This window comes from Mercenaria mercenaria, chromosome 4 (assembly GCF_021730395.1).
Source record: "Mercenaria mercenaria strain notata chromosome 4, MADL_Memer_1, whole genome shotgun sequence".
NCBI lineage: Eukaryota > Metazoa > Mollusca > Bivalvia > Venerida > Veneridae > Mercenaria > Mercenaria mercenaria.
The window spans coordinates 10,456,016-10,483,710 of record NC_069364.1 but is presented as its reverse complement, the minus strand read 5'-3'; the positions used below and the strand labels follow the sequence as shown (position 1 = coordinate 10,483,710).

Genomic DNA, 27,695 nt, shown 5'->3' with positions numbered 1-27,695 from the left:
TTTAATTTGGTGAAGTATTGTGAAACGTTATAAACGAGTATTTCTGAGGGGAGCTCTAAAGTTTTCAAAATAACTGACTTGAAGGTTTTATCAGAATACTGGACACACTTAATACTGTTCTTTGAACTCAGGTTAAAACCAAATTTATAAAATTATCCCAATGCTTTATACACATTTCACTGAGAAGTCAGGTGAGCCCCCTTCCTTTTTAGCTCATCTGATTTTTTGGGGAAAAAAAGAGTTATTGTCATCGCTTGATCGGCGTCGGCGTCTGTGTCGGCGTCGGCGTTGCCTGGTTAAGTTTTATGTTTAGGTCAGCTTTTCTCCTAAACTACCAAAGCTATTGCTTTAAAACTTGTATCACTTGTTCACCATCAATAACTGACTCTGTACAGCAAGAAACATAACTCCATCCTTCTTTTTGCAAGAATTATGGCCCCTTTTGGACTTAGAAAATCAGATTTCTTGGTTAAGTTTTATGTTTAGGTCAGCTTTTCTCCAAAAACTATCAAAACTATTGCTTTAAAACTTGCAACACTTGTTTACCATCAATAGCTGATTCTGTCAGCAAGAAACATAACTCCATCCTGCTTTTTGCAAGAATTATGGCCCCTTTTGGACTTAGAAAATATCAGATTTCTTGGTAAAGTTTTATGTGTAGGTCAACTATCAAAGCTATTGCTTTAAAACTTGCAACACTTGTTCACCATCAATAGCTGACTCTGTACAGCAAGAAACATAACTCCATCCTGCTTTTTGCAAGAATTATGACCCCTTTTGGACTTAGAAAATATCAGATTTCTTGGGTAAGTTTTATGTTTAAGTCAGCTTTTCTTCTAAACTGTCAAAGCTTTTTCTTTAAAACTTGCAACACTTGTTCACCATCAATAGCTGACTCTGTACAACAAGAAACATAACTCCATCCTGCTTTTTGCAAGAATTATGGCCCCTTTTGGACTTAGAAAATCAGATTTCTTGGTTAAGTATTCCGTTTCGGTCAACTTTTCTCCTTAACGGTCAAAGCTATTGCTTTAAAGCTGACTCTGCACAGCAAGCACCGTAACTCTACATTGCTTTTTTGCAAGAATTACGGCCCCTTTCGGACTTAGAAAATCTTGGGTATGACAATATTTCTATTATGCAGAGACATAATAAAAAGGGTGAGCGTCTGCACCCGCACGGCGGTGCACTTGTTTTATTATTGTTTAACTTTCTGATATTTTCATAGATTTGAATGTATTTTATTGACAGCGTACAGTCAAATAAGCTTACATCAGATGGCAGAGTTCTTGTACGATTCAATGTCCTCGTGTCTGAAGATTTCCATTTAGCGGATGGTGATAAAGTTGTTGTGCGGATCGATCTACCAGAATATAATGGCTGGGACAATCTAAATCACGTTCTGAAGAAAGTCGGGTAACTTTCAGTTTTGATATCCTATAGTAATTTTACTTTTCTATCGTTGTCTCGTACGCTTAAATGTCATTCATATACAGTATTACAATTGCTGGTGAATTAATGGAGCATTGGATGCTATTGTCACGTTCTTATGATATACTTTCATTTTATCGGAAATTTCTACGTTACCCGTGGAAAGATTAAGAATTCTTGCATACCAGGCGTGGATTTCCGGTATTTTTACCGGTGCTGGGAAAATCCACAAGTGGTGTAAGATGACTCTCGTGCTGTAAATGACATATTACGAACTGCATATATGTAGAAGAGTTATGTTGTATTTTTTGTTTTATTTCAAGATCGGAATAAAAATCCGATACCTTGACAGTTCCTCTTTTTCCACGATAGTATATTTATCGATTCAAAAAGGTTATTTTATCAAAAATTCATAATTTTACGCTGCAACTGATAAAACAAAAACGGAACTAAACATTTTTTTCACATGTTTGACGTCGCGGGAGTGTAATAAAGCCATTACATAAAAATGATAATACACTAGTGAAATAAAGCTTTGAGCCGACGTCGTTTACAAAATGGGTGACGTTGGTCAAATTGACTTGTTTATAATAGTTACGTTTGTGATTTTCCACCTTGAATTTATTAAACGCGTTCAATAAAATTGATAAAACGCTCGGCAGAGTTTCGAATTTTATTATTTTATTCATTTTATTATTATTTATTATTGTCAGATCGTTTAATAAATTCAATATGAAAAGACACTCATTTATTCGTCCGGAAATTCCCATCTGCACCTACAACCAGTGATAGAATCTTATATTCTTGCATACCAGACGGGGATTTCTGGTATTTTTACCGGTGCTGGAAAAATCCATCTTACACTCCGGGATGTAAGATGACCCTCGTGCTGTAAATGACGTATTACGAACTACATAATAAAATCATATGTAGAAGATTTATGTAATAATTTATATCTTATTTCATTAAAAGGAATAAAAATCTAACACATTGACAGTTCCTCTTTGTTTCTGATAGTATATTTCTCGATTCAAAAAATTTTATTTCATCAAAAAAATCATAACGTTACGCTGCAACTGATAAAACAAAACCGGAACTAAGCTTTGTCTTTTGTCTTTTAAACGTCATGACGTCTTTCCTGTTTACAAACGTTTGTTTCTCGCGCTTTGTTTAAATATGCTACAGTAAAGAAATAGTTCTAAAAAGAAAGACGTTCGATTGATTTTATTTTTACAATAATGTCTTGATTACGGTATGCAAGAAAAAGGCTGTAAGTGCAGATGGGAATATCTGGCTCTCAGGAAACTGTTTACGAGGGATCTGGGCAGAGCCTTATTACCGCCTAAACAGTTACCCTCGAGCTAGATATTCCCATCTGCACATACAACTAGTGAAAAAATCTTATATTCTTGCATACCAGACAGGGATTTCCGGTATTTTTACCGGTGCTGGAAAATCCATCTTACACCCGGGGTGTAAGATGACTCTCGTGCTGTAAATGACGTATTACGAACTACACATATGTAGAAGATTTATGTAGTAATTTACATTCTATTTCATAAAACGGAATAAAAATTCAATACCTTGACAGTTCCTCTTTGTTCCAAAAATTCATATAACGTTATGTATACGCTGCAACTGATAAAAAAACCGGAACTAAACATTCTAGCATAAAACTGCTGTTCTTGTCAATTTTCGGGGTGTTTTAACAGGAGAGAAAACGTGTGTTAACAGAGAGATTCTCGCGCTCACGTGCTGTTATAACACCTTTTTATATATGCGCGTGCCGTGGCAAAGTGTAAACGTATTACGGCCCCAAAACGGATAATTCAAAAGGAAATGACGTCAACGTGAGAAAAACAACGTAGACTTTACCGCGCATTTCATGGAAATTTAATGACGTTGAGGGACAGTATATTCATTTACCTGATTTTTACGCGTTTTATGCTAGAATAGCGTTAGCGCATGTTCTTTTCGTGTTATAACATATTCAGAATCCCTCGGGTACCAACCAGTCCCTCGGGATTCTGCAGATGTTATAACACGAAAAAACATGCGTTATCCCTACATTGTTATTTGTCTTTGAAACGTCATGACGTCTTTCTTGTTTACGGATGTTGGTTTCCCGCGCTTTGTTTAAATACGCTGGTATAAGAAATAGTTCTAAAAGAAAGCCGTTCGATTGATTTTGTTATTATTATTATTTCTTGAATATGGTATGCAAGAAAAAGATTCTGTCTAATGTATTTTTTATAGAATACAATAATCGAGTTTTTATCTGAAGTTGGATGGTTGAGTATGAAACACTTTGCGTTTGTTAAAAGCACATCCACAGAATAAACACATCTACAAAACGTATGGGCATTCTGAAAAGTCGTGTCATTACTAAAATACATTGAACATACCTGTATTTTCCTTTTTATCCAAACTTTTACGTGAAGAACTTTAGCAAAGGTTTTACAATGAAACAAAATTACATTTTTTTGTGAAAAGGAGGTTAGCAGTATTTCGTTCTATGTTGTTGAAATATTTACCTTTACTTAAATGCTTCTTGCTTTAAAATACATACATTCTGTATGCACTTTTTGTGCCCCCCCCCCCCCATGAGTGGTGGGGGCATATAGATTTGCTCTTGTCCGTCCGTCCGTCCGTCCTTCCGAGAATGTTGTGTCGCGCCTAGCTCCAAACGTATTTGACGTAGAGTCACAAAACTTTACAGGAATGTTGGTTAGCATGTGTAGTTATGCACCTGGGGTTTCGCGTCCGGATTCGTTCAGTCGTGTAGGAGTTATGGCCCCTGACTTAGTAAAAAATTGGTCATTTTAATGTTGTGTCGCGCGTAGCTCCAAAAGTATTTGACCTAGAGTCACCAAAGTTTACAGGAATGTTGGTCAGCATGTGCAGTTGTGCACCTGGGGTTTGGCGTCCGGATTCATTCAGTCGTGTAGGAGTTATGGCCCCTGACTTACTTTGTTTTTTAAGTTTTTTTTTTATTACACAAGACCAGACTTCTTGTCCAGACTTACTAAAAAAAAAGTTATTTAAAAGTTGTAAAAACAACAAAGTTCTATTTTATAAATTGTGAAAAAGTGTTTCATAGTAAAGCAAACGAAATGCTGTGTTAATGCATTACCTTCAGTGATTGGTTTCGTTGATATTAATGCGTCTATGTTTTGTAGAAAGAAGATTGTATTGGAAAGAAAATAACAGCGTTTTGCTCAAACAGCGGTATTTTTTTTAAATATGTTTCAGACAAATGTCTAATTATTTGATGATGGAAGTTGATTTGAAAATAAAGAAGACAGATTTAAGTAGACGTCTCAGATACAAATACGGAATTGTAAGGTCAAGTCCAAAAGATCCAAAGAAGGCATTTACGTATGAAAATCACCATGTGAAGAACGGGTATGACAGCCATCATAACAGAACGCTTCACATTACAGAGTCAGTTGTACAAACGATAAAAGGTATTAATTGTTCATGTTAAAAACCGGAATGAAGTATCATATTTTGATTGGCGTAGATTATTATTATTGCAACAGTTGTGCATTTTAGCTCACCTGTCACGTAGTGACATGGTGAGCTTTTGTGTTCGCCCTTCGTTCGTCGTCCGTCGGCGTACGTCCACAATTTTTTGTTAACACGATAGAGACCATATTTTGCAATCAATTTTAATCAGACTTGCAAACAACTTGTATTGGTAAAATATCTCGTTTCGTTTCGAAAACTGGCTAGATCCCATAATGGGCTCTAGAGTTATGGCCCCTTAAATGGGCAAACATTGCTATTTTGATTTTGAACACGATGGAGACCACATTTTGCAGTCGATTTTAATCAAACTTGCACACAAATTGTATTGGCATTATATCTCGGTTCCCTTCGAAAACTGGCTAGATCCCATCAAAGGTTCCAGAGTTATGGCCCCTTAAAGGGCCAACATTTGCTATTTGACATTTGCAGCCATATAGAGACTTCATTTATGGTTTGATTTGATACAAACATGCAAGATACCTTTAACAACAATAGATTTTTGATTCCGTGATAAATCCATCATATCCAATCATAGATTTCGGAGTTACGGCCCCTGATTGACTCATGAAAAAGCCAAAATGTCTAAATTTTTACATTGTGAACACGATAGAAGTGACATTTTACATTTGATTTTAACCACACTTACATACAACTTAAGTCACAATAAGATTTCAGTTCCTTTCGAAAACCGGCTAGATTCCATCATGGATTCTAGAGTTACTGCCCATGAAAGGGGCGAAATTTTTTATTTTGGCCCTTTCAGCCATATAGAGGTTTCATTTATGCTTTGATTTGATACAGACTTGAACAGAATGTTTATCTTAATGATCTCTGGGTCAAGTTCGAAACTGTGTCATGTGGGGTCAAAAATTAGGTCACCACTCAAATCAAAGGAATAGCTTGGTAACACCCTAGAGGCCACATTTATGACCCTGTCTTCATGAAACTTAGTCAGAATGTTTATCTTGATGATTCCTAGTCCAGGTTCAAAACTGGGTTATATGGGGGTAAAAAACTAGGTCACCTGGTCAAATCAAGGGAAAATCTTGTTAACATTTTGAGGCCACATTTATGACCCTATCTTCATGAAATTTGGTCAGAATGTTTATCTTGATGATTCATAGGCCAAGTTTGAAACTGGGTCATGTGGGGAAAAGTCTAGGTCACCACTCAAATTAAAGGAAAAGCTTGTAAACACTCTTGAGGCCACATTTATGACCCTATCTTCATGACACTTGGTCAGAATGTTTATCTTGATGATTTCTAGGCCAAGTTCGAAAGTAGGTCATGTGGGGTCAAAAACAAAGTCACACACTCAAATCAAAGGAAAAGCTTGTTATCACTCTAGATGCCATGTTTATGACCCTAACTTCATGAAACTTGGTACGAATGCTTATCTTGATTATTCCAAGGCCAAGCCTAACAGGTGAGCGATATAGGGTCATCATGACCCTCTTGTGTATTTATTTAAGAATATTTTCGAAGCCATTTATCAGGACACATACATATACTTCGTCCGTAGCTGTATAGGTTGTAAATTATAAACAGTGGTGTGGGAGACATATTGATTTACTCCAGTCTGTCTGTGTGTCTGTCTGTCACAAAGCTTGTCCGCACTCTAAGTCGAACATTCCTCATCCGATTTTCACCAAACTTAAACAAAATGTGTCTGACAATAAGACCACGGCCAAGTTTGATAACTAGCCAAATCAGTTCAGGCGTATTGGAGTTATGGCCCTTGAATTACCAAAAATCGGCCTTTTTACTCTTGTCCGCACTCTAAGTCAAACATTTCTCATCCGATCTTCACCAAACTTGAACAAAATGTGTTTGACCATGAGACCTCGGCCAAGTTCGATTACTAGCCAAATCGATCCAGGCATTTTGGAGTTCCCTTGAATTACCACAAAATCGGCATTTTGACTCTTGTCCGCACTCTAAGTCGAACATTCCTCATCCGATTTTTTACCAAACTTAAACAAAATGTGTCTGACAATAAGACCTCGGCCAAGTTTGATAACTAGCCAAATCGGTCCAGGCATTTTGGAGTTACGGCCCTTGAATTAAAGAAAAATCAGTCTTTTTACACTTGCCCGCTCTCTAAGTCAAACATTTCTCATCCGATCTTCACCAAACTTGAACAAAATGTGTTTGACTGTAAGACCTCAGCCAAGTTCGATAACTAGCCAAATCCGCCAAGGCACTTTTGAATTATGGCCTTTGAATTACTGATTGGATCCACTCGTCCAGACCATCTAATTGGATCCCCTTCTCTAGACCATCTAGAGAAACTAGACATTTTTCATAGGGGCAGTTGTGGGAGACATGCGCTTTTTTCAAAAGCATCTCTAGTTACTATTGTTTTAGATATCATTATATAGTTTTCCTTCGTGGCTGCAACACAATATTTTGTCCACCTATGGCTGCCCATAAAAATCTAGGCATACTTCCTGGTCGCGAATTACACACAGACACGTCACTCAAATCTCCATAAATTAGTGACGTTTTAATTTTAGTTGTTCCTACCGCGGTCTAGTTCTTACGCTACGTCACCGTCACCAACGTCTGAATTGGGCCCACAACCATCGCGGTCAGCGTTGGCAGAACGTAGTGTTTAGGGATGATTCACGTTTCAACTTGTGGAAAGCCGACGGACGTATCCGTGTCTACAGACGACGTCGTGAACGCTACGTTAATAATTGCGTTCTACAGCACAATCCTTTTGGTGGGGGCGGATTTATTGTCTGGGCAGCCATCATGTCCCAACTCGTCTTGTGCCAAAGTAATCTGACAGCCAGGCGTTACATCGACTAGATATTACGTCCTGTGGTTGACCCTATATTCCGTCAACGTCAACGTTTGGTCTTTCAGCATGTCAACGCACGACTTCACGTTGCGCATGTCACCAGGAACGTCTTTACAGACGAGCAACATTGACGATTTGCCTTGTCCGGCGTGCTCACTGGACTGCAGTCCGATTGACTCCATGACCCAAAAGGACCAGAAAAAATATAACAACACTGAATCCAAGTACGGCTGTAACACGGCACTTAAAGACTGCCGGTGTGTAAATTATTAAAATATATGAAAAGATCCTTTGGAAATATAGAATCTGAGGCAACATCTGATTACCGTAAAGGAATTAATTTCTTATATATTTTACCAAATAATCCATGGGCATTTTATTTTTAGCTCACTCTGACGAATTATACACTAGCTATTGCTATACCCCCGGCGATGGTGTCATCGTCGGCATCGTGTGTAGAAACCTTGTTAATGATCTCGACAAGCTTATATCTCGGATAACACACGTCACAACCGAATGAGACTTCACGCATGCTTTCCCCATGATAATCCAGCTGAAGTAACTTGATGAAATTAATGGACAAAGGAAATTTCGACCTATGCCATTTCTAGCCATTTTTATACCCTAGATATAGTTTTAGCATTGTCCGCCCGGAACCATATCGAAAACATGGTTTGGAGTATTTAACACGACAGAAATGTTAACTGCTATACCTGCAGAGTTTCGTCAGATTTTAGGAGGAGATAAGAGGTATGGCCCTTTTTACCTAACTATTACATATATAGTGTTTTTATTCCATTTCCGTCCATCTTGAGTCATATCTCAGACATGGTTTGAAGGAGTTCGTTAAAACATAGTAGCAATTGCAACTGCTGTAGGCAAGTTTCAGTTAGATTGCTTGAGGAAAAACAAGATTGTTTCTCTTTGTACTAATAGTCTATGTATTTAGTACATATGTCGTATTTTTATGCCCCAAAGGTGGGCATATTAAGATCGCACTGTGCGTGCGTGCGTGTAATTTCTTGTCCGGGCTGTAACTCTGCCATCCATAAAAGGATTATGAAATAACTTGGCATAAATGTTCACCATAATGAGACGACGTGTCATGCGCAAGACCCAGACCCCTAGCTCCAAGGTCAAGGTCACACTTAGAGGTCAATGGTTAACAGGGTCTGTTTCGTGTCCGGTCCATAACTCTGCCATCCATGAAGGGATTTTCAAATAACTTGGCAAAAATGTTTACCATAATGAGACGATGTGTCATGCGCAAGACCCAGACCTCTAGCTCCAAGGTCAAGGTCACACTTAGAAGTCAAAGGTTAACAGGGTCTGTTTCATGTCCGGTTCATAATTTTGCCTTTCATTAAGGGATTTTGAAATTACTCGGCATAAATGTTCCTTATATTGAGATGACGTGTCATGCGCAAGACTCAGAACCCTAGCTCCAACGTCAAGGTCACACTTAGAAGTCAAAAGGTATCAGGGTCTGTTTCTTGTCTGGTCAATAACTCATTCATCAAGGGATTTTAAAATTAATTGGCACAAATGTTTCCTGTAATGAGTTTATATATCATGCGCAAGACCCAGAACCCTAGCTCCAAGGTCAAGGTCACCTTTGGAGAATTTTTTTCGTCTGGTCACTAAATGATTCATACCTAAACTAGACAACTGCAGACAACTGTAGCATTCTTGGGCACGCTTCAGAGGGATTTGTCACTAATAGAGACAGCTCTTGTTATTCCATATCCCTTCCGTCCGGAGCAATATCTGAGACATAATTAGGAGTATTTCATTTATTAAAATACGGTAATGATGTTAACTGTTATAGGGAATGTGGCCCTGTAAGTATCAGTGAAATTGCTTGAGGAACACAAGAGTTATGTACATTGTATAATGTTTACTATATAGGGCATTTCTTTGCAAATGACATAGGTCGAGATTTGCTGTGTGATATTGCAACCAGTCTTAGTGCACATGTAGCTTTATTGGAAACTGAGGTATGCGTTCATGTCCCTAGGGTAAAGGTCAAGGTCGCTGTTACAAAAATTAGAAATCTTTTCTGCTCAAAAACATCAGTTAGAAATAGGACTTTGTGGTCAAACTTGGAATTTTAGAAGCTTGCATGGAGTTTTAATTGTATTTTGGTTGCTTGGGTCAAGGTCTATATCATTGTTTCTAAAAATAAAACAAAATGTTTTTTTTTCACAATAACTTCAATTAGAAATGTGATACTAGTAAGTAGACTAAACCATGTAAATAAGTAACTTTCATACAGACGAATGTCTTGGTTGCATATTGGTTTGCTCTGATCTAAATATACGAAATGATTTTGTAGAAATGAGAAGTTACGACCAAACTTGGTATAATAGGTAAAAGGTCTTGAAGAAAAATTTCAGTTGCATTTTGGTTTCCTTCGTCAAGGTCTAGGAAAGTATTATTTAAAATAGAAAAAAAAATTTGGGTTGGTAACTTCAGTTAGGAATGAGACATAAAACTTTACACTAAACTTGGTACTTCGGTATGTTGCACCGAGACCAAGGCTCAGATATATTTTTTACTCAATCACTTCTGTTAGAAATGAGGAAGGTTTACTAAAATGTGTTTTTCAGCTGATAGATGCCAGTCCATCTTTGTACTCCCACTCCCGCACATCCCCTCCCACAAAGCAAATAAAAGAAATGATAGTTATTTTTACTTTTATTTTCTGATGCTTCTTCTTATTGTCTCTTAGTACCCCCACCAACCAAACATTACACCCTCAAAATGTAAGCCCCGTTTATAATGTGCTCTTGTTAAACCTTACATCTTTTGCTTCTTTGTCCAGAAAACTCTTATTATATGTTGTAACTATAGTCTGTCCAGCACGCCAAAACGAAGTCTTTGTTTATGGTGCGCACGCCAACGCGAAACAACGAAACATATAATTTCGTTTTAGCACGCGCTAATACGCCAAAACGAAGTCTTTGTTAATGGCACGCACGCCAACGCGAAATAAAATGTTTTATTCTGACGCGTTCTCTGTTTTGTTATATCGCGGTGTTAGTTTCGTTTTATCGGTTATATTGCTTTGCACGCTTGCCAGAACGACACATACAACTTCGAAAATTTCGTTATTGCGCATTTGCGCGCGCACCAAGACGGCACAACAAAATGTGTCACAAAAACTGCGCGCACGCCAACGCGACATAACGAAATATCCTAAATTAGCCACCATATTTCATAGATATATTATTGCTAGTATAATATGACATATGTATTTTTGGTTTAGATACTTGGCATCAGTACGATGGTATCATTTCTCCAAAACCAAATGATAGTATCTTCAAACGAGGTTACAAATGGTTTAAAGGATCGTATGAAAAAGAGTGTCAGAGAGATGCGGAGAAGTTTGCAAAGCTGTATTGTCCTATCTGGTTCAAGGTAGATGATGGAAACTTAGAAGAGAATATTTCAGTGGAGGAATCTGTACTGAAGCTTGAATGTCTGTTCTTAGGACTGCGCAAAGCATACTACATAGATGTTGGCTGTTGGGACAATGAAGACGGCTTTAATAAAACGGTAAGGATTGGATCATTTATTACATAGAAAATAATAAAAACATAAAACTCCCAGAGATTGAATCAAAGAAAAAAGGGAATAGATGCTTGTGCTTACAGCATCAAGAGTATCATCCTTCCGGCTATCTCTTGGTAAACGTAAGTGACATTGTGTTGATATTTAATGTAAAAGTATTGTATTAGCAGGCAACTTCTATCCCTGCGTTTTTATGCCCGAGCTGTTGCACAAAACAGACGTGTCTTGTTGCTATTCTACCATTAAAAAACATGACACGAAGACTAAATGTATTGTTATCATATGTGATGACTTTACGATTCCGGTACAATTTTAATACCATTTTGTTGTTCTTGGAAACTGTAAACATCTTTTAGATATCCATAACCGGGGCCCACAAATTAACAACAATACCATACTCTTAAAACGATTTTGTTTCATTTCTCGTTATTACAAACATAACAATAACCATAATTTTGCACATTACTTAAAATTCCTGTGAACAGGAACACAATTTCAAGAAAAATAATTTTACATTTGACTTATTTTGAGTACGAACATTTATTTAGGTTATTCAAAATTTATATGAATTCTGTGAGAAATCAAATAAAACATGCCGACTGATACTTCCAAAAATCATCCCAGTGAATCCTAAAAACAAACAATCGCACAAGTAACACGCGATTTAATACACTCACGGTTATCGACTAGAATTGAACCGACGCTGAGTTCAAAAGGAAGTAATTATAAACACAGGGGGAAGCCAGTAAGCACATTATTGACTCAGTAGTGGAGAGGACAGTGCGTTTTGGGTTGGTAACTGATACAGCAAAACATACTATGGATAAGATTGAATCTTTTATGCTACAAAAAGATGTTATTATCGAAGAAACAAGATGCAGATAGCAGATGTCCATCTGCGCAGAAATACAAATTATACGTCCCTTGCAAAGCATTTCAAAAATAAAAAGTATGTATCAACAGCGCGTGAATTGCCTTGTTTATACACGATTTTTCTTCCGGGCGGATCTAGCAAAAATGGTTTATATGCAAAAATATTTTAAAATGGCCATTTAATCATTTTGCTGATATGTCATAGTATATTAACTTATTATTTCATAAATTGTATAACCTGTATTTACTGGAGGATGGTTTCCAGCAGATGAAGCAAAAACTTACACAAGTATGCCCGCATTAATGCCCTTTAATTAAGTTGATCAAAAATTGCATTTCTTGTCTCCCAGGTGTCTGATGTTATGGTTAGTCAGTTTGTGTTGATATTTGGAAGGAGTATTAATATTGTATTCACTTATAGCTACTTCTCTACGAAAGTTGAATTTATTTGCTGGTTATATTGACATCGTATAAAAGTGTTATTTTGTATTATAAATGTTTGTTTTGTTTTCTAGAAAATGAAGTCAAAATTTATGCAGTAATAATAGATATATTTATTGCCTTTTAATTTAAAAAGGTAATGGAGTGTTTGTCCATCAGGTGCGACATCTTTGTAGTCGCATTTAACTGCTGTTTGATGTGAACATTTTTGTGAAGTTATTGTCCCAAATTTTGTTACGTTACTGTTTGTTAGGTATATTTGCCATGATAATGTATCCATTTTAGTTTATATGGTTATATTTCATGAACTGGAATTTATGCTACAGTATCTAAACTCTACCGCCATAGTTATTGGCATTTAATGAATAAAGTGCCATTTTTTTCATTTGCAACAACCCTTCAAATTCTATGACGTGTTTGTCGTATGGAATGTCAGTGAATTGAATTTGCTGCATATATTTCTGTCTGTGTAGAAGTGAAAATGTTGATGCTGTTCCTGGTCGGACTATTAGTATATTTAATTTTTGATTAAAAACAAGGTGTAAGCTACGAGCCTAGCACCACCATTCCTACGTTGAACTTCGTTAGCCGATATTTGAAATAATTTCTTTTTTTTTAAAAGACTTATTTCAAATTGATGACAACCGTGCCGTCTAGATGATCTAACCACTGAAATTTCTGTTTCTTTGTTTGCAGTAAAAGATTTTGGTAAGGGGTATTGTAGCGATAACAGTACACAAATTTGCCCCAGTAATTCAAATTTAGTTTACGTCATTAAAAATGTAATTGTAAGCTGTGCATATTTAGAACATTTAACACTTTTCTGTATCACATGGTGGTATGTAGTGACACAGGCTTTTGAAAAAGGACATAAAAATATGACATATGCGTTTATGTAGATACATGTACATACATTGGTTTCGATTTTTAAAACATTGACATTAATAACCTTTTTACATTTTAGTTTTCTCGATGCATACTTTCTCCAGTTATTGAACAACTGCAGACCATTGAGTATAAAAGCGGCACTTTCAACATAGCATTCCTAAAAGCACTAACAATTGTCATAGTTTGTGAAAAAGTAAGACTAGTATTGCCAATGGAAGATTTACAGATCGTCTGCAGATGTCTACTTGTTCATGAAAATAAAGATTCGACAGAATGTGTAGAAATGAAGATTGTTAAACAGACATTTACAGACCCTAAGTAAGTTATAAACAATGGGTAGCGTACCGTACTCGTTATGTATCCCACCCAGTGGTGGGAAATACATTTATCGCTGTCCGTCTGTCTGCCAGTCTGTCAGAAAGTTTGTTCGCGCAACTCTTCTGACACCAAAACTTCACAAAAGCGGTCATTGCCAAGCCATGTTGTGCATATCTTCGGCATGTTCCGGTTCATTGGTTGGTTTTCAGTTGAGTGATGGACCTTGATTCCTCGAATTCTGTGATATGTTAACTACTGTTCTATTGTTGGACATATTTTCAAAAACCTTACAGAAGTGATCAGTGCCAAGCCTACCTGTATATATCTGTGGTATGTTCTGGTTCAGTTATTTTCAATAGAGTTAATGCCTTTGATTTGTCGTATTTTACCTTGTCCGCGCACATAAGCTGCCCCGATACCTCGGGGAGAAATGACACCAAGCTTAATAAAAGATATCAGTGTCAAACCTAGTTATGCATACCATTGGCATGAGTGAGTGAGTTGGGTTTTACGGCGAATCGACACAAAATGGTCATATATCGCCGAGAAGAAGTTATATTGAAAACGCCAATTGTAAAGCATATCTAAAATCATTTATGTAAAAATGTAAAGCATATCTAATATGTTCAGATTTTTTGATAAATCCCTATCTGCTTTAAAAAAGATAAAATATTTCCGACTTTTTCAAATAACTCTTTCAAAGATTGAACGTCATAGTATGTACTGCGTTGTGGAGTAAAGTCCACACAGTCGATTAAAACATGTTTAATAGTTAGCGGTGTTTGACATGGTACACATTCGGTACACATTCGGGTTGATCTTCTTTATTCAAAAGATAAGAACAAGTCAAATGGTTTATCGCGGCCAGAAATTTGTACAAACCGGACAGAAGTTGCGAAATCGTCATTTGTGCAGGAATGAAGCGTTTACCATAATGTCCAGTACTGGACAGGTATAGTGACCATGCACGGACACAGCCAATTTTCTCAGAGGAGGTCCGATCCCCTGCCCCCACCCCCACCCTCCCTGGAAATTTTGCAATTTGGCACTTCATTTTTTGCATTCTGGGACAGTTTTATGGACTAACCTGTTAAACTTGCGAAAATGATAAAATCAAGCTTCCTTGAAGGTAAAATTCTTAGTTTCTTTTAGATAAATAATATGAATTATGTCGGGGTCGTATGTAGCAGCAGCCGCATATACTTTACATGCAGTCCTAATGTTGCCTTTTTCGAAAAACATTTTCTTTCCTTCTTGTCTTCTTTCCTTTTTTAAAGATTTTCCAGAGGGGGTCCGGACCCCCGGTCCCCACCCCCCATCTGGATCCGCGCATGGTGACATATCATGCTTTCTGTTTATGCAGGTAAACTTGTGTTTGGTTAAATTTCAACAGAGCACAATTATCTGAACAGTGTAGAAACTCATTACTGTTTTTTTTTCAGGCAAGGGTGGAAAAAAAGTGGTAGACAATGAAAGCAGTAACATTTTTATTAAAAAAAAATAAACAATGAGACAAACATTTCCAACAATTTTGGACGGTTCAAAAATCCCATGTTAAACATACGATAAAGCCCGAAACGCGTGAAAATGTTCCGAATGTAAATCGGGTGAAGTAAACGCTCTATGTAGATTATCATTATGCGTCTAGATTGATTAAACTGGGCGAGTCTACTTACTTATTACTTGAGGATGAAAAAAAACGTGTTTTTTAAATGTTGCTCTTAAACAAGGGTGGCGGTTGAACTACTAAAAGTACAACAACAGTTGATTCACAACAATTCGTACGGTATGTTTTATAATCAGTAGAAGCTAGTCGTATTTACGCTTATGAGACCTGTTTCACCCAGAAATAAAGAATTGACAGGTCCATCATGAAATATTTTCCCCATCGTGCAAGTACTTGTGCTATTCAATATGATCGCGGCCTCGATCAATGAGTGAAACGGGTATGACATATTCGACAACGAGAAAGAACAACTTCCTGCGAACAGATCTGTTCCCTTGGTGCCATTCACCTAGAGTAGGTTTAATATCATGAAGTTTATTGAAAGAAGCATTGTTCCATGACGATTGCCATTAAGATAAAATGTATTTGTTTATATTTTGCCTAAAATCGGTATGTGGTAATTTCAAATTAGACTGTGATAATGAAAGGGATTTCTTTGCTGCAGTATCAGCATCCTCGTTTCCATTAATTTCCATGACTGGGAATCCAACAAAATATGATAGACTTTTTTAAAGATAGTTCATGAACCCTGAGAAGAATATTTTGAATGAAAGGATTTTCCATATTTCGGTTATGATTTTACTGTAAAACAGAAAGCGAGTCAGAAAAGATAATAAATTTTTCTTCACTATATTTTGATATAAAATTTAGGGCTTAATCAATAGCTTTTGCCTCGGCTGAAAATATTATTGCATTATTTGGCAAACGTAATTTTGATTGATGAAGGTGGCTGACAGCAGAACACCCAATCTTTAATTCATCTTTCGAACCGCCTGTGTAAATTGCAAAATAGTCGTAAGTTGACTTGATTTCATTATATTTGGACTTGAATATCTCAGGGTTTGTTTCAAACTTTCTAAAGGCAGTTTTCATATCAAAAAGAACTGTAGGGGAATTAAGGGTCCATGGTGGTGTATCTGGAATTTAATTTTCTTTAATACCATCGAACTTCGAACTTTTATGCGAAATCCAAACGGTTTGATTTGTTTTGGTTTTTTCTCATATGAATCGAAGTACTTGGGTTTAAAAATGATTTTATGAGCATGGTTAGATTTGTTTGCAGCCACCCTCAAATCACATTGCAATGAAAGTTTTTCTCGGCGTGTGAGAGGATTCGTTTGCGTCGGTTCAGTTTTTTTATCAGCGGAGCTTACGAGTGATCAGTGTGAAGGGTAGTCATGCATAACATCGCCATGTTCTGTTTTAATTATTTCAAACGGACTAATAACCCTTGCTTTGTCAAATTGTATGATGTCAGTGCTATTTCTCCTTTACCACTGTTTGAAATGCCACCAAACACAGGAATGTCAAGTCCAGCCCAGTTGTGTACTGTATATTGTTTGAATATATAGTTCAGTGATTTTCACTGGAGTTAATTACGGCACTTGATTTGTGGCATATTACAATGTCTGCATGTTTAGTTGATTTGAGACATACAATCTTCTCACATAAAACAGACTGAAGGGCGGGTCACCTCGAACATAGTTGCCTTCCGTTAAATTATCATGCATAATATTTACTCTTTACGAGTGGTGTGTTCATTGCTTTGACAGGGCGAGTCACGTAGACTCATGGGAAGCATGAAACAAAACAAGCGTAAATCGGCAACTTAACCAACCTTCAAAAGCAGTTTTAGCATAAAGAACAATGTAATGAAATGAGAAAATGTTACAAGATTTAACTTACCAAAAGGTTCCTTCTAGCACATATAAAATATTCTTTTTAAGGGATATTGTTTTAGCATAATGTTACAAATGTTTGATAATGCAATGAGACAAATATGATTTGTCATTTTTTGTGCAAACTTAATTAGATCTATTTAAGAACTAATCTAAGTATTAACAGTTTTATCATAACCCAAAGCTGTTTTTTTTTTAATATAAGCAAGTGCGGTACATATTATGCTATTGGAAGCATTTGTCTTGCAGTCTGTATTTCACTTCCGGATATTTTCATCACGCGACTACACCAGCGAGTACCCGCACACTAACACAAAGAAATTTCGTACATGCGTTTACGATTCGAAAAAAAAAATCAGAAAGTAAAAAAGTACGCAAAAGAAATGACTTGCAAATTTCGATTCTTTACTATGATATATTTAATCGAGGAGTTACATGATTTAAACTTTATTATTGTGTCTTCTTGTTCTGTTACTTGACGTAGTTGTATTGCATTACTTAAAGACTGTAATAAAGATTGATTATGCGTAAACACATATTGGGCTAGAGGCTATCTGTAATGAATATGCATGAGTCCAAGATGGCGGCGCCCTACGGGAAATCGGATTCCTTTGACGATACCCTTGTATCCATTACATGCTCAGTCAAGTGTGACATGTTCACCATAAGTGTTCCTTCTCTTGAGAAGGAACAATAACGATTATGTATTGTGGACCTCATATCATGATCTTTGTGAAATGTAATTAAGGATTCGATGGATATTTGACATCTTGAAATCTGAACGTCAACAAATCATAGAAAGAAAGAGTTGTTTTCCATGAAAATTGAACAGCTTATAAAATAGGTATAATATTCTAAAAGCCGATTGTCAATGAACTGATGGATGCTTGAATTCCCGAAAAGGGACCACATTAAGGGGCCACACTTCTGGACAGTGTAGCGCCTTTAAAATCTCACCATTTGCAAAGAAATGTTGCACATCTTCGTTTTGATGCATTTGCAGCAATGACCGAGTGCTGAAATTTTGAACAATTAGGTTAAACATCGTTTTCAGGAATTTTGAAAAATGTTTGTTTTCATTTCTTTACAAATGGAATTGTTTTTCAAAGGGGGGCAACTTTTTGAAAATATTCTAAGTACGAGACAGTACGGGGCACAATGGGAACACATGTATGGAATAACAAGAATGTCGGTGAATATGTTGTTCGTTAGCAAACAATTGTAAGAACTTAATTTTTCGGTTTATTATTCTCTTTTCAAGGATTAATCATGTCCGTTTCATGAAAGTCATTAGGCACATTAGCTTACAATAGTTGTTTCCCTTAGATTTAATTGCAAATGGCAATCTGTCAAAAAATAAGTAAATCAACGAAAAACTTACATATTTTCAATTTTAGGACTCATTTTTCTATTCGTCCATAATATGCAATATTTCAGAGTTTGTTATTAATTATAAATGAACATAATGACTTTCATGAAACATGCAGACATGATTATTCCATAAAAAAGATATTATGAACCGTAAATTGAACAACTCACAATTGTTGGTAAACAAACAATATCTTTACCAAAAATCTCGGTCCAATACATGTTTAAACGCATTGTCCCGTACTGTCCCGAACATCATATATTTTGAAGAAGTTATCCCCCTTTGAAAAAGAATTCCATTTGTAAAGAAATAAAAATAAACAATTTTCAAAATTTCTAAAAACGATGTTTAATCTAGTTATTCGAAATTTCAGCACTCGGACATTGTTGCAAATGCATCAAAACCAAGATACGTAACATTTCTTTGAAAATGGTGACAGAGTTTTTAAAGGCAATGAACTGTCCAGAAGTGTGGCCCCTTAATGTGTTCCCTTTTCGAGGATTCAAGCATCCATCAGTAAATTGACAATCGCTTTTTAGAATAATATATTTATTTTTTAAGCTGTGTAATTTTCATGTAAAACAACACTTTCTTTCTATGATTTGATGATGTTAAAATTTCAAGACGTCAAATATCCATCGAATCCTTAATGACATTAAATAGATTAGAAATGATATCTAACAAGCTAGAAGATCACGAATAGTTTACAATAACAATGGGTTAATCTGACTATGTCTTCTATATATGAATTGTATGTATATGTGTGTCACGTTTTGAAATCGGTTGTTATTGTTGTCAATAATTTCAGAATACTGCTTGAGCCTTTAAAATACCTCATACAAAATGTGACGGCTGTAAGGAAAAACCCATCTTGGATGTTTTGTTTGCCATTGTTTCATTTCATCTCTGGGATATGCGAACCGTTTGACATCCCAGGCAAAGACAAGACTCACTCAGCAAAGAAGCCGGTGTGGTGGGGCACGAACGACATTCTTGATGGCCTTAGAAAATTTAAGGCTGCTAGCGGAAATTGGGACCTGTAAGTTTATTTAGATCAATCAAACATCAAAGCTGTGTATTAAATTCAACTGTTGAAGTGTTAATAAGAATTTCTAAATAAATATTACTCATATTCTTCCGCATTCAAATGAAATTGTGTGTGTAGTGTACTCGTAAAACTAGAACTCTACGAAGAAATTATCAGATATAATTCATCAGCATAATGAAACAGACAATTAGTATTGTTAGTTCGACTATTCGAAGAATAAGTAGAGCTATCCTGTATTGCTTTCAGTTTTCGTAGAAGTCCCCATAATGTCAAAACTTTTATTAGACATGTAGCTTTGAAACCTTGAACACTTGTTCATCGTCATGATCTCCACTTGTAGTCAAGGGTATGTAACTATGTCAAAGGTATTTGGTGGAATTTCGGCCCTTTTTGGACTTGGAAATCACTTAAGTTTTTCATACCAATTCATATTTTGTCTTAACTTCTTGATATATGGCTTTGAAACTTTAACCACTTGTTTACCATCAGGACAAGAATTTGGCTCAGTTATGGCCCTTTTTGACATAGAAATTATTTAAGTTTCGCGTACCATTCCATATTTTAAACCCATACTTAATCAATTCTTCGAATAGTCGAGCACGCTGTCAACAGACAGCTCTTGTTTATAATTGTTAAAGACATAGTAATGTTAAAGCGATATTCGATGAAATTTCTTTCATTACTAATCTCTTTGAGAATATTTAACTCAAGTTTGGCTCTGTTTTGAAAATTACATACAATTTTAGCGATGATATAGATTGATGCTCCGCCATCAAACGTCAACATATGCTTTTAAGTTAATCACCTATGAACCACTTGGTGGATATTAATCACAATTGGTCACAATCATCCTTGCGTGGATCTCTCACATGTTTGTACAAATGGTCTGTATAGCTGATTTAAGAGGCCGCCAAAGGAAAGCTTGTAAACAAACCGCAAGGTTTGGAGGTACGAAATCTTACAGGGATCCCTTACTATGTATGTTCTCTTGGACCATATTGTTGGCCACGACAGGAGTTACAATTTTAGAATTATCAAAAGAAATTGTTTATAAATCATTCCTAAAACTCGTCGGAGTTTTCGTCGACACTGGCGTTGGTTACGGTTTTTGATTAGGCCTACGTTTCTTGAGAGTTATAGTTTTGAAACTTTGTACACTTGTAAATCATTATAAGATGAGTAAATAGGCCAAAAACGATAACTCATACTTGCATTTTCCCAGAAGTATGACTCTTTTAAAATTTATAAAATTAATATTTCTTTGAGAAGGTGTTGTTTAGGTGCAAACTATAAGAGCTAAACTTTGAACGTGTGTGTAATCAGGTAGTAGTAGGTTAGTTTGTATACTAAGAACAATAACTAATTATGGCCCTTTTTGTACATATAGAAAATAAAAAATTCTTGGTTCGGTCCACGTTTTAATACTATAAAAGCTAAGGCATTTGTACAGTTGACTTTTTATACGCCCGAAGGGACGTATTATGTTGTGACGCCGGTGTCCGTCAGTCTGTCTGCCCGTGACATAAACAGAACGGAATGAATGACATCAAAGAGAAAGTACCGTTATGAAGTCACTTAACCATCATTTCGCGGGCACGTCCGTCCGTCCGTCCATCCGTTAGCAATTTCGTGTCCGCTCTGTAACTCTTGAACCCCTTGAAGGATTTCAAAGAAACTTGACACAAATGTTCACCACAAGGAGACGACGTGCAGAGCGCTTGATCCGGATGACTAGCTTCAAGGTCAAGGTCACACCTAGGGGTCAAAGGTCATATGATTGTGTTTCCTGTCCGCTCTGTAACTCTTGAACTGCTTGAAGGATTTCAAAGAAACTTGGCACAAATGTTTACCACACTGAGACGACGTGCAGAGCGCTTGCTTCGGATGACTAGCTTCAAGGTCAAGGTCACACTTAGGAGTGAAATGTCATATATGACTTTGCTGTGTCCGCTCTGTAACACTTGAACTGCTTGAAGGATTTCAAAGAAACGTGACACAAATGTTCACCACACTGAGACGACGTGCAGAGCGCTTGTTTCGGATGACTAGCTTCAAGGTCAAGGTCACACTTAGGAGTGAAAGGTCATATATGACTTTGCTGTGTCCGCTCTGTAACTCTTGAACTGCCTGAAGGATTTCAAAGAAACTTGGCACAAATGTTCACCGCACTGAGGCAACATGCAGAGCGCATGTTTTGGATGACTCGCTTCAAGGTCAAGGTCACATTTAGGGGTCAAAGGTCATATATGAATTTGCTTTGTGTATATTGCTCTGCATTGCAGTGCTCTTGTTTTTATTTGGCAGATCCCTTTTTTGTTCTCTTACAAGTTTTTTTTTGTTTTACTTCCCTTTTTTGTTTATATAAATAGCTTTTTTTGAAACTTTTCTATTTTTGGCCGTAGGGAAAAACCGAGACCACTTTTCTGTGGTACAACATGGATAAATATTTAGATGTATTTTGACATATCTTTACCTGGCAAGAATTTTTTTGTGGACTTGAATTTTTTTGTTATTTCTTCTTTTTGTTGTTCCTGTCCTTTGGGCTTCAACAGTCAAGTTCTTTAAATTTTGCTCCCATCCTCTGGTGTAACCCTTCGGGCGTATATTGCCCAGCTTGGCGGCGCTCTTGTTATAATTCGATACTCACCCTTAAAAACCAGAACATTCTTTTGTATTTTGTCGGAATCATGGCCCTGTTTAACTTAAACAGTTTTATTTTTCTTGTTTAAACTTACCGTTTTTGACCACTTTTTATACGCCCAAAGGGTATTATGTTATACCCCGGTGTCCGTCCGTCTGTCCGTCCTTCCGTTAGCAATTTCGTGTCCCTCTGTAACTCTTGAACCCCTTGAAGGATTTCGAAGAAACTTGACACAAATGTTCACCACATCGAGACAACGTGCAGTGCTCATGGTTAGGATGGCTGGCTTCAAGGTCAAGGTCACACTTAGGGGTCAAAGGTCATACGATTTTGTTTCGTGTCCGCTCTGTAACTCTTGAACTGCTTGAAGGATTTTAAAGAAACTTGGCACAAATGTTCACCACATCAAAACGACGTGCAGAGCGCATGTTTTCGGATTGCTTGCTTCAAGGTCAAGGTTACACTTAGGGGTCATAGGTCATACCTTCGGGCGTATATTGCTCCGCATTGCGGTGCTCTTGTTTGAAAATTATAAATATATATATATGTACTTATATACACTTGTTTATCATTAGATGGTAAGTAAGAAGACCAAGAATCACAACTAACGCATTTTATCCAAATAATGCTGTTTCTGTTCTAAGAAAACTTGGTTTAACTGTTTATTGTAGCTCCACTTTCCACGATTACAATAAAAATTAACCCTTTGAAAGTTAACACATTCGTACATCATCACTGCCAAGAACTATAATCTTGCATACCTGACGAGTGTTTCCGGTGTTTAAACCGGTGTTGGAAAACTCCATTACAAACCCAGGGGTGTAAGATGACCTCGCGCTGTTAATGACGCATAACTATTTACATCTGGGTAGTAGATTTTTCCAAAAGTTATTACGTTTGAAGTAAACAGGATAAAAGTCAATCATCTTGACAGTTCATCTTTGTGCCCTATAATATACATCACGATTAACAAAACGTTATTTAATGGAAATGACTTAAAGGTTTACTGCAAATGATAAAACAAACCCAGAACTACTACGCTGTTTTTGTCTTTGTAACGTCATGATGTATTTCCAGTTTACAGGCGGAAATCTCCCTCGTTTTGTTTAATGCGCTACTGTAAGAAAAAAGTACTGTGAAAAGTGATGTTTTACTATTATTGTTGAATATGGCATGCAAGAAAAATATATCACAGTGAAGATGAGAATATCTGGCTCTCGGGTAACTGTTTCACCGGTAAATCGGAGCCTCGTTACCGCTTAAACAGTTACTCTCAAAACCGGATATTCCGATCTGCACCTACAACCAGTCAAAGAATCTTATACTCTGTGATGGCATATTGCCGAATGTCCAGCGCATACAGACGAGAATTGGCACCCATAGATGGGATAGGGAATCAATATTATTCTAATTTATAAATATATGGACATTGTATACCTACTTCAGGCCTCTCCGGGAAGTTTTAGAATGCCTTGAACCACTGTTTGCAATGGACTTCTATTTACCAAGAAGTATTGTAGCGTCTTTGACCCGTGCTGAGGTGAAAGAAGTCATAGAAATGCGTATTGTTCCAGTAGAAATTAGTTCTGCAGCCGTGTATTACTATCAGACTAGGTTGCCAAAGTATCCAAGTTATTTTTCTGAAGATGAAAAGGTAAATCCATAATAAATTCCTCTATTTAAGGAGACACAATTCCTACGAATTTATATACATTTCTCCTGGCCTTATATATTTGGAACCTATTTTAATGGTAACACATAATAAAATCATTTATTTTGTAAAAGTTGTGTAACAATGTATTCAGTATCAGAATGTAAGAATTGTCATTCACCTATTGACTTATTACAAGAACAAAGGATACACTAAAATACATATAATAAAAATTGTATTAAGTAATTAGCTTGTCATTACTGACTTTGTTAGTCCCCTGCTGGTTGTATACCTGTTTCGAGCACTGAACTTGCGCTTGGCCGTCCGTCATTCTGTCATTTTATTTCCGCCATTCCGTCCGTCTACATTTTGTGGTGTCCGGTCCATGCCTCTGCCATCCTTTTAAGAACTGTAATATTATTTGACAAAAATGATAATGAGACGACGTGTCTAGCACAATACATAGTCCTCTTGCTCAAAGGTCAATGTCACACATGGAGGTCAAAGGTATTTTTTAGTCTGTCCGGTCTGTAACTCGATCGTCCATATATGGATTTTAAAAATACTTGACACAAACGTTCCCCATAATGAGACGATGTATCTTGCACAACTTTCAGACATCTAACTTAAAGATTAATGCCACACTTTGAGGTCAAAGATTAACTTTGTATTGGGTTTTTCATGTCTGGCCCATAACTCTGTCTACTTAAAAAGTCAGAGTCATTTTTTAATTATTTAAATATATTCTTAGTTTTTGTTAGAATTTTTATTATAATGACAAGAAACGTGTACTTATCAATTAGGAGCGAAGTATGTTCAGATGAGTCAAGTAACTGTAGCGCACAAACATTTTACAAGTTTTTGCAGGTGTGCGTGTGTGCGTGCGTGCGTGCTTTCGGACATCCATGCGTGTTCAAAAATCGCGTCCTGTCCAGATATTGATGTCACTGTTGTTTGCGTATGTTTTCCTTCAGATTTTAAATGAATGCAAGACATTATTGCTACAAGAGCTACAGGAATATTTTCTGCCAGATAAAATGTCAGAGAAGCAGTAAGTTACTTTTACTATTAGTAATATATTTATGCTCCTTCCCTTAAAGAAGAGTGGGATTATTTTGTATTTCATGATTCGTCGTCCGTTTCCTATTGATAACTGGAGAATGTTTTAGCCTATTAGTATAGTGGTCCATTGCCTATAGTCGGAAGATATTAAGTCTATTAATTTTGGGATCAGTAGGTCAAAGGTCAAGTTCACAGTGACATTCAGACTGAATATGTCCTCATATGATGATTTCCTGTGGACAGTAGAAGAACTTTATGATCTTGGAAGTCTGTAGGTCAAGGTCAATGTCACATTGACCTAAAACAAACTTGGGCTAATTGCTGTCGAAATTACAGAGTAACCTCTGACTGGCAATTGTAGCGGCAGGTGTATTTTACTAATAGCTTTTCTCCATCGCCTAATAGCTTTTCTCCATCGATCGCTACAGCAAAAATGTTTGGACGGCATTGAAAAAAGTGTGTCTTTTTCATATGGTAGACTGTTTAAGTCATTGTTGTTCATTTGCTGAGAACGTTCCAAAATATTTTGGCATGTTATAATGTAGGCGGGATTAGTAGCCTTATTATATGATTTTTCTGTGTTCTACGCAGAACTGTTCCATATTTTTACCTTTTTTTTATCTCTTTATGATAAAACCTAAAACTTAGGTAGCGTACAATTCAAGTCTGTTTATAGTATTTCTAGTTTCTAGATCGTTAACTTTGCTAATTCGCCTTAATAAAGTTTGACGGGGACGTCAGTTCAAAAAATAAGCATATGCCAGACAAAAATGTTCAAGTACTGATGACCGTGTATTTTTCCAGAAATCAGTCGAATTTGATTAAAATTCAGTTTAATATATGATACTTGTGATTGAATTTACAATTTGTTTTTAGGATAGAAAGTGATACTGTACATTGGTGGTTGGCCTATAACATAGCTCTGGACCTGTCGGAAAACGTTATAGACAGATGTTACAGTAAAGAAGGTTTCATTACTGCAGCACATGTGTTTCTGCATTGTGCTTCGATTTACGATCAAGTGCAGACGAACCAACAGTATGATCACATTACAGTAGTCACCAACTTCGAGAGAAATATATGGAGTTGGTTAGACAGAAAATACTGTCATTCTTGGTATTACACATCGGATATGGATAGCAATTTTACGGTAATAAATTTTTGTTTTTCAAAAGTGTCCTACGGAGGATTCGTTGATACGAAAATAATATAAAAAGGAAACAATGTACAGCTGTGTTAATTTATTTCTACTGGGACCAGTTTTGGGATCAGTACATAGGGTAACAGATCACGCTGTACTGTGTGCTGGAATGAAGTTGTTGTGACTTATCATTTGTTGTCCGTACCGGTCATGTCTAAAATACATCAGGTGGAATTGATGGAGTTAGATATCGGTTTCTTGAATCGTCCTGTCAGGTTCCGATTGACTGTACATTGGGCCGCCATAGCTACAGACAATAAGAATTTTCAAACGATATCTACTCGTACATCTGTTGAATAATTTAACAATGTTTGCTGGATTAAACAAATTGTTAAAATTCGTCAAAGCTTTGCTCGCAGGGTGCTTGGTCACTTATTTCTGTATGTATGTATATGGGAATCTTAAAAGTCCTCTGGAGTGAAACTGCTTGACAATGTGTGATTTAAAAATAATATCTCACAAATTTTATATGGGTGAATGTTTACCTAGATTTTCAAAATACTCAGATTTGCCAGAAAGTGACAACTAGACAACTGGAAGGCGTTGCCATTTTTCCTTATTTGTATAATTGTGGAAATGTTGAACATTATCTAGTTATATCAACGAAATTTGTGGTATAAATGTTTCTTACGTGCATTTCTGCCAGATGTATTCTTGTCGCCTCGATTCGTCAAATACTTGCATCATAGAAGAACCTTATTTTTGGGATTGTTTATTTACTTTATATGCATTTACTGTCGAAGATATTAATTTACTTGCAATTAGTAGTCACCTACAAGAAGATCCGATAATATATTTTCACATCCTGTATACAGTGATCTCAAATTACCTATATACATTTGTTTTTTTCAGGCGTGGAATATGTTGTTTGTATTAGAACTACAGTCAGAGACTGTGAGAAACTTATGGAATGACTTCTTCAAAGAGAAATTTGACACTGTTCTTACAAATGAGGTAGGTGTTGGATACTATATGCTCTATTTATAGACTAACGTACCCAGTACTTCACAAAATTAAACCAATGTAAATCCTAGTGACCCAGGTGGCTTATAGAAGGCCTGTGGTTGTATCCAGACACAAAACAATTTATGTCTCAGTTGAAATTTATAATACTTTATTTGTCATTTATTATAAATTGTATGTTTAAAATGATAAATTATCGTTACGTAAATGAGTATTTCTAAGTGACTATTCAGAATTGATAGTCAGTCTCAGTTGGAATTTAATCTTGAAGTTCTAGTTAAATTTGTTAATAAAATGTCAATCTCAAACTCAGCTGAGACTGAAAAATGTTTTGTGAACAAGGGGCCAGATGCTCGTCTATGTCTTTAACAATACCTGGAGAAAAAGCTGGAAAAGCCATAATATGACCTAAATTCTATTGGCCTGAACCAAAGAAAAACATAAAACGAAAACCCCAGTTGTTTGCCAGATGTTGCTCGGTATGTATTATCCTC

The 27,695-nt window shown here is 36.4% G+C and overlaps 1 protein-coding gene across 1 annotated transcript in view; it reads left to right on the top strand.

Annotated features, from left to right (window-relative positions):
• Positions 1-27,695, top strand: part of LOC123550957 (E3 ubiquitin-protein ligase rnf213-alpha-like) — a 158,058-nt gene that overhangs the window by 3,908 nt on the left and 126,455 nt on the right. The window contains exons 4-12 of the mRNA XM_053540043.1: positions 1,252-1,416; positions 4,684-4,898; positions 11,037-11,326; positions 13,620-13,861; positions 19,444-19,674; positions 23,771-23,978; positions 24,950-25,026; positions 25,914-26,187; positions 27,091-27,192. Of these exons, the coding sequence (XP_053396018.1) occupies positions 1,252-1,416; positions 4,684-4,898; positions 11,037-11,326; positions 13,620-13,861; positions 19,444-19,674; positions 23,771-23,978; positions 24,950-25,026; positions 25,914-26,187; positions 27,091-27,192 (1,804 nt within the window). The remainder of the gene's footprint in view (positions 1-1,251; positions 1,417-4,683; positions 4,899-11,036; positions 11,327-13,619; positions 13,862-19,443; positions 19,675-23,770; positions 23,979-24,949; positions 25,027-25,913; positions 26,188-27,090; positions 27,193-27,695) is intronic.